Source organism: Egretta garzetta, unplaced genomic scaffold (genome assembly GCF_000687185.1).
Source record: "Egretta garzetta isolate BGI_Z169 unplaced genomic scaffold, ASM68718v1 scaffold202, whole genome shotgun sequence".
Classification (NCBI taxonomy): domain Eukaryota; kingdom Metazoa; phylum Chordata; class Aves; order Pelecaniformes; family Ardeidae; genus Egretta; species Egretta garzetta.
Genome location: NW_009258891.1, coordinates 538,420 through 545,809, shown reverse-complemented (window position 1 = coordinate 545,809; position 7,390 = coordinate 538,420). Strand labels below are relative to the sequence as shown.

Here is a 7,390-nt window from a genome sequence, read left to right as displayed (position 1 = left end):
TTGTCCCTGACCCCAGTCCCCCAAGACACTGCCCCCACTGAGGTTTTCAGTGTTGAGTTCATTTGCTGCGGATGAGGGAGAATCTGCTGTAAGAAGGGCAGAGCTGCCCTGGCCTTGTCCTTTGCCAGGGCTGGGGCAGCAGGAGGGCTGCAGGAGGGCTAGCTTTGTGCTGCCTAGGTAAGAAATTCACCCAAAATACAGAAGGAGAGGGTAGTACTACTGCTCTCCCAGCCTGAGCAAACCTTGTCCGGGTTCTTCCTGGAGAGGACCTGGGGCTCTCCTGGCCTGTCTGAGGGTAGGGGCTGCCTGTGAGGGTCCTGCTCCCTCCCCTTTCATCCTGGAGAGATGGACCTACGTTCTGCAAGGGGGATAAGCACGGGGCAAAGGGGGACAGCCTGGCTGACCCACCCTGCTGTGCCTGCGGGCATGGTGCACAGCAGGGCTGACCTCCAGGAGCCAAAGCATCGTGTTTTCCACAGGCGGAGAGGGGGACCGAGAGCAGGAGCCTGGGGAAGGTGAAGTATCTGTCCTTGTTCCTCTCTGGGGTGGGAGGGACTGTCCCCTTGCCTCTATAAGGAGGTACCAAATGCCTTTCTGCTCAGCCAGGAGCAGCAACACGTGTCTTGGGTTTTGGCGTATGGATGGACGCCTCACCCCATGCCTCTTTGCTGGAGGATGACCCATGGTGCAGTCTGTGCTGCTGGGCGAGAGGGGTAGCTCGGCTCAGTCTAGTGGGGTTTGGGTCAAGGTGTGAAAACAAATGCCTCTGTGACGCTAACGTTGTCTTTTTCTCCTGCTCCTGGGGACCCGCAGGCGAATCAAAGCCAAAGCCCAAGTAAGTGTCGGTGCATTTTCTCCGGTGCAAGGTCTGAACTAGGAGCTGTGCCAGGGTGCAGGCTCCATGTGATGGGCTTAGCACCATGATCAATGAAGGGCATGGGGCAGTGAGGTCTCAAAAGCATGAAAGAAGGGTGGGGACTGGGACATGGAGAGAAAAAGGGAGACAAACAGGCAGATAAACATAGAATATGAAGAGGAGCCTGAGAATGAGGTCTTGAAGCCTTTTGTGTGCTCCTTGGAGGAGGCCCAGCTGCTCTGTGGCCCTGCAGCTGGAAAAAAACCTCTGTGCACCCGAGCCGGGGGTACATGGTCCATGGCACAGCCAGGGTCTTGCTTCTCCAGTAAGCTCCTGGCCATGGCTGGCATGAGGCAGGCACTTGCTTGAGTGTCAGCATCCCCTGGACGGGAGCACCTCCTGAAGGAGTGGGGCCGTGAACCATTGCCAGGAACCTGCGGGTCCTCATGGACCCCTGGGATGCTGCGGTCTGGGAAGTAGAGCTGTCCTCAGCTGCAATCTCTTCATCCCTTTGTGTCTTTATGTGCATCTGAGCCCTCCTTCAAGCCCACAGAGGATGAGAATATGGTTTCCAGCTCCCTGTGCCAGATCACACAGTTCCTCTGTGCTCTTTTGGGTGAGCAGCGGGGTGGCTGCCAGACCCAGGGTGCCTGGCAAAGGGTCATGGCCAAGTTGCCTACAGCTTGCAGAGTTATTCCAGCCATGTGGGTGCCTTGGAGTGCTTCCCGGGAATGCCAGAGGTCTTCCTCTGAGGCTGTCCAGCTGGCAACCTCCAGCAAGCAGCATTACACTTCCCTGTCCTCACTCTGCATCCCTGGGGACTGCGAGGCTCAGAGGGGAGGGCTGGGTAGATCAGTGCTTGGATGAAAGGCACTGTCCTGGCCCAGGTAGCTGCTGCAGACTCACCATCCTCCTGCTCACCTTCCATTGCAGGGTCTTCATGCCAAACCTGGTGCCTCCTAAAATCCCAGATGGTGAGAGACTGGATTTTGACGTGAGTAGTGCACCCAAAGTCAACCCCCATGAGGTGCTCCCCTTGCATTGCTCCTCCACACTGTGCCCAGCAGATCATGTGAGCATATCCATTCTATCTGGTGCAGGACATCCACCGCAAGCGCATGGAGAAGGACCTGAATGAACTGCAGGCCCTCATCGAAGCCCACTTTGAGAGCAGGAAGAAGGAGGAAGAGGAGCTCATCTCCCTCAAGGACAGGATTGTATGTCTGCAGCCCTCCCCCTCTATTGCTATTGCCACCCTTCCCCCTTGGGCAAACAGCCACGATCCGTTCCCGACAGTCCCAACCACAAGACCTGAGACTTCCCATGTCCCTGCAAGACAGAGCTTGAGATTTGAACCAGATTTTGTACCCCGATGCCTGGGAAGCCCCTAGTCTGGCTGCTGTGATGCTGCGGTGCCTAATGGAGGTGTACCTTCCCCTGGGGGCTCTGGTCCATGTCCTCTCCTGGGAGACATGGGAGCAGCAGACCTGCCCTTGGGGCTCTCAGGGCCTTTGAGGTCAGGGATGTGTCCCTAGGGACAGGGAGGATGCAGATTGCCTGGGGTGTCCAAGCTAACGTACTCTCCTCCTGCAGGAACAGCGGCGAGCGGAGAGGGCAGAGCAGCAGCGGATTCGCAGTGAGAGGGAGAAGGAGCGTCAAGCCCGCATGGCCGTGAGTCTCCCTTCAGGGCTGGGGACCTTGGGCTGGTCTTGGGTAGGACAAGCCCAGCCATGGAGCACATGGCAGCACAAGCTGTGTCTTGCACATAAGCCAGTCCTTGAGGTCTCTGTCCATCTCCATCTCCAACCTACTTCTGACCCTGGCAGGAAGAAAGAGCTCGCAAAGAGGAAGAGGAGGCCCGGAAGAAGGCTGAGGAGGAAGCACGGAAGAAGAAAGCCTTCTCCAACATGCTGCATTTTGGAGGCTACATGCAGAAGGTGTGATCCTACCCCAGGCAGTTGCAATGAAGCTACTGGTGCTCCTGGGAAGGGCTTGACCGTAGGCTGGCCCCACAGCACCCATGCATGTTCTCAGTGCTGGTAGACTGTGGTTTCTACAAGCGGAAGAAGACAGGCCACCATGGGTGGGTCACAGCAGTGGTCAGAGGGACAAAGTGAGCCGAGAGCTCTGATTTTCAGGTGCTGGCCAGGGGGTGGTGCAGCCTTGCCTCAGGGACAGGGATGGGCAGGTGGGGGTGTCTTGTCCACTATTCCCAAAATTTCCTTGAGGACCTCATGTTCTTCTGGAGTCCCCAAACCAGAGGGTGTTAGGGGCAGAGCTGGGGATAGGGGTAGAGCAAAAGCTGGGCACATTTCCTTCCCTCCGATGGACTGATTGTTTCCTCAGTCAGAGAAAAAGGGTGGGAAGAAGCAAACAGAGCGGGAAAAGAAGAAGAAGATCCTCAGCGAACGGCGGAAGCCCCTGAACATCGACCACCTCAACGAAGACAAGCTGAGGTGAGCACGGGCTGCAGGAGGGGTGTCCAGGAGAGGGGCTCTGCTTTGGGTCCCACCTCATGGGGCAGGATGCTGGGCCACGGTGGGCAGCCCTGACAAGAGGGTGATGGAAAAGCTGGGAGATGGGCTGTGACACCCCACCAGCACCATGGGCTCCATGGATCTGCCGGGCCACCACTGCCAGGCTGCTGCTGACAGCACCGGCCATCAGAGGGAGACACACTCACACGTGTGGGACATACGTGTCCCCGTGTGTCCCAACCTCCCACCCATGCATTCAGTCCCTGCGTGGGACTGGCCAACACATCCCCGGCTGGGCATGGATCCTACAGAGACCCATCCTGGGGGAGCAGGCGAGATGGTGGCATCATCCTGTCCCCTGCAGTGAGCTCCCTGTGAGCCACATCCCTGTTCTGCACTGACACCAGCCATCTCTTCCCACAGGGACAAGGCCAAGGAGCTATGGCAAACCATCCATGACCTGGAGGCTGAGAAATTTGACCTGCAGGAAAAGTTCAAGCGGCAGAAATACGAGGTGAGCCACGAGGGCCTCCGTGAGCTTGCTTGCCCTCCGTGTGCCTGGCTGCTCCTTCTGCTCCCCATCTGGGAGGTGGGGTGGGCTGTACGATGGACGGCGCTGCCGCAGGACTGCGGGGTGCGTCAGAAAAAGACTGTGCTCCCCCTGTGCATGGGGTGACAAACACCCGAGCCTCTGCACCACTGAAAGCAAAGCCACATCTCCCTCCCTTCTGGAGATGAGCCAGGATCAAACCAACCCTCCCAGCGGTTGTCAGCCACCCTGGCAAGGCTGAGCTATGAAACACCAGAGGATGTGGCAGCTGGTGAAGGGGTCTGTGTGGTGGCCCTGTGACCTCCCAGCTCCTGGGGACACGCTTTGCACCGCAACAGGCTTCCCGCTGTGCTGCACACCTCAGCCCCATGCTAAACCCTGCGCAAGGACCACTGGGGAAGAGAGCGCCATGATGCATCTCCTCGACTCCCATCCCCAGCTGAGCGTGGGGCATCCTGCCAGGCCTCACCATCTGCCTGCGTTTCTCTTGCAGATCAACGTCCTCCGAAATCGCATTAGTGACCACCAGAAAGTGTAAGTCCCCGGGCAGGCTGAGCATCCTTCCTCGACACCTCCTGCCCTTCCAGCTCCCTGCTCCCCTGGCCGCAGGTCCTTCCCTGTGTATCTCCTGACTCTTTTGCACTCTCACTGAGCCACCTCCTGTTCTTCCCACTCCTGCCCCTGGTCCCACTGGTACCCGGTGCTCATGGCGCTGCAGGTCTGGCCCAAGGACCTCAGTCCATGCTGCTCTGCTCCCATTGACAGACCCCCATCACCTCCCACCTCCACCAGCTTCCCCCTGCCCCAGAGACCCTGGTGGGGATGGACCCCAGGGAGACCCCACCCCTGCCCATGGAGCTTTGTGTCCCGCAGGGTCCTGCCAGCCTCCAGCCACCCCCACCCCTGCAGTGGCTCTGCCCAGCATCCCAGGAAAGGTGCTGGAGATCCCAGCTTGTGTAGGAGGGGAAATCCCAGGGGCTGTGGGAGCTGTGCAGCCCCACAAGGACAGGGGAGCCTGTCCCCGTGCCCATGTTCCCTGCACAGGACTGGGGCACCATTCATAGGAGGGTGGCGGTGGGCATTTAACCTCCGCCGTCCAGAGCACCACGCTGCTCTCGCACCCCGTCCTGCCCTGCCATCTCACATGAGTGGTGCTCAGCCTGCCCCGTGTGGCAGCCAGCAGCACCCCCCGCCTGCTTACACCAAATCTCTTTTCTCTTCTGCCCCGACACGGCCGGTTACTGCAGCAAGGGGTGAGTAGAGGTGTTTCCCGAGTGCTGTGTGTCTCCCACTGCATGTGTGCTGCATGGACGCTGGGGCTGACATCAGGCGAGCAGTAGGGCTGAAGGAGGCGATGCCAAGGACTGGCAGTCAAAGCTGGGCCGGTGACTCTCAGGATGACATGCCAGAAATGCCTGCCACTGTCCACACTAGCCTCCTCCTCCTCCTCCCTGCTGACGCGTGGCCAGAGCAGTGCTGGTTCCCCTGATGCTGGTTAAGGAGGCGATGTGGTGGGTGCTGGCTAACAGCTTCACAGCTCCTGGTTCCTTGGAGAAGGAGCCTGCAGCTGCCTTTATCCCTCCACAACTCAGGATCCAACTCCTCGATTCTTCTTGGAAAGATCCTTGGGAGGGAGGAACACGGAAAGGGAATTGGAGCTCCTTAGAAACACCAGGGAAAATGCATGAGCTTGTTCCCATAGAGTCCCAAAACACATGGACTGACTCAGGTCCCAGGCTTTTACCTAGGGCCGCTGAAGAACTTCTTCCATACTATGGGGTAGCATCACCCCAAGATGGCTCAGTCCTCCTTGCAGGGCCCCCGATTCTCCTCCAGTGGCCCCCACCTTCTCCCTCCTTTTGCGGTTACTAACACCTTTTTGCACGTGCAATTTTCTGCTTCCCTTCCAGGTCAAAGGCTGCCCGTGGGAAGACCATGGTGGGTGGACGATGGAAATAGATGACTTGGAAGGCAAAGGAGGCTCAGCCACAGAGAGGGGTAGTGCCTTTTGGTCGACCAGCTGGCTTGTCCACGTCACGGAGCCTGCACCACGCGCCCACCCGCCCTCCCACTGCATGGAGCAAAGACCTTGCTTCAGGCACAGCGCTGGCTGGGTGGGCAGATGCTTCGCAAGGTGCCATTTCTCATCTCTGCACCCCCAATTGATCTTGTGTCTGTAAATAAAGAGAACGGTGAGGGGGTGCAGGTGTTGTCTCCATCCTGAAGCTCTGATCCCGGAGGAAACAGGCACGGGACGGTCCCGGCAGAGCTCAACTCAGCAAGCGCAGTTGCACACCCACCCCTTGGGGTGCAAGAGGATGCAGCAGCCAGCCAGGACCCCCCGAATAACATGTCCCCTTGCCTCACAGCATTCACACCGGCAGCCCTTGAGAGGTTTTTGTAACAGATCGCAGTGGGCTGACCTGCTTTTCCTGCTGCAGTTTGGGGCAGTCTTAGTTATGGCCACTTCTCGTCCCAGTTTTTGCTGTACCAGAGCCCCCCTTGCCCCTCTCTGTGTCAGGGTTGGCCCCGCGGGACAGCATGGATAGAGGGACTGCTTCCAAGTCACACACCCTGCTTCCAGGCCATTTTCATTCCTATTTACACCTCTTCCTAAAGGGCCCAGACCAACTGTGTTTGCCTCCGCTGTGTGTTTCTGACAGCATGCAATGGAGACTTGAGACAAATTGGTGTGGAGAGATGATTTACCTGTCCTTTGAGGGGTGCAGCTCTCTTTCATCTAGCTGTAGGCATCTCTATAGCACGCTCCCACATGCAATGCCCACAGGGACACATCCGCTGCATAATTCCAAGTGTTCCTGGTGCATGGATCTGGACTGGCAACCAGTAGAAGACACTAGGCTTGCATGACCATAGCCTGGGGCGAGCTGCCCCATGCTGTTGTTCACCAGCATCCTTGAGGCATTTCCCAGAGCAGTAGGGAAGGGATGGACACGCAGGATGCTGGATCTCCAAAGGCTTCTTGCCCCTTGGCAAGACATTTTGTCTCCCCTCTTGCTGGGGCTGCCTGTCCTCCCCATCCCGGACCCAGTGATGTGGGGGCAGCCCGCAAGTTTCTCCCTTGTGCTGCCTGTTGCATGGTGATTTATTTTGCCTACTTCAATACGTGCCATCAGGTGTTGGGGAGCAAGGCGCTGGGAAGCCGCAGCTTCAGCGAGGTGGCCAATGGAAGGCAACCAGCTCCCTATCAACCCGCCTCCTCAAAATCGAGGTGTGGAGCGATGAGCCTGATCCCTTATTGGGACAAAAGGGGAGAGCTGGGGAGGGTGGCAGTGCTGGGACATGAAATCCCTGGAGGGTGGCTGAGTGAAGGTCCGGCAAGTGGCATTTCCACCCTGACTGATCCCTGGCCCCAGGGGCTTGGCTCAGGGTAGAAAGGTACTCCTGGCTTGGGAAAAAAAAATCCCCTTCTCCCAGGCTTGGAAGGTCCATCCTCGAAACCTTTCTGCCAGTGCCCGGTGCAGCACAGAGGCACTGCCGCCGTTC

General features: G+C 58.2%; 1 protein-coding gene across 1 annotated transcript in view; it reads left to right on the top strand.

Annotated features, from left to right (window-relative positions):
- TNNT2 (troponin T2, cardiac type) overlaps nt 1–5,842 on the top strand; it is a 9,138-nt gene extending 3,296 nt beyond the window's left edge. The window contains exons 6-16 of the mRNA XM_035889706.1: nt 454–515; nt 814–835; nt 1,790–1,850; nt 1,957–2,073; nt 2,450–2,527; nt 2,683–2,793; nt 3,203–3,312; nt 3,757–3,847; nt 4,377–4,417; nt 5,131–5,136; nt 5,794–5,842. Of these exons, the coding sequence (XP_035745599.1) occupies nt 454–515; nt 814–835; nt 1,790–1,850; nt 1,957–2,073; nt 2,450–2,527; nt 2,683–2,793; nt 3,203–3,312; nt 3,757–3,847; nt 4,377–4,417; nt 5,131–5,136; nt 5,794–5,842 (748 nt within the window). The remainder of the gene's footprint in view (nt 1–453; nt 516–813; nt 836–1,789; nt 1,851–1,956; nt 2,074–2,449; nt 2,528–2,682; nt 2,794–3,202; nt 3,313–3,756; nt 3,848–4,376; nt 4,418–5,130; nt 5,137–5,793) is intronic.
- The last annotated feature ends 1,548 nt before the right edge of the window (nt 5,843–7,390 follow it).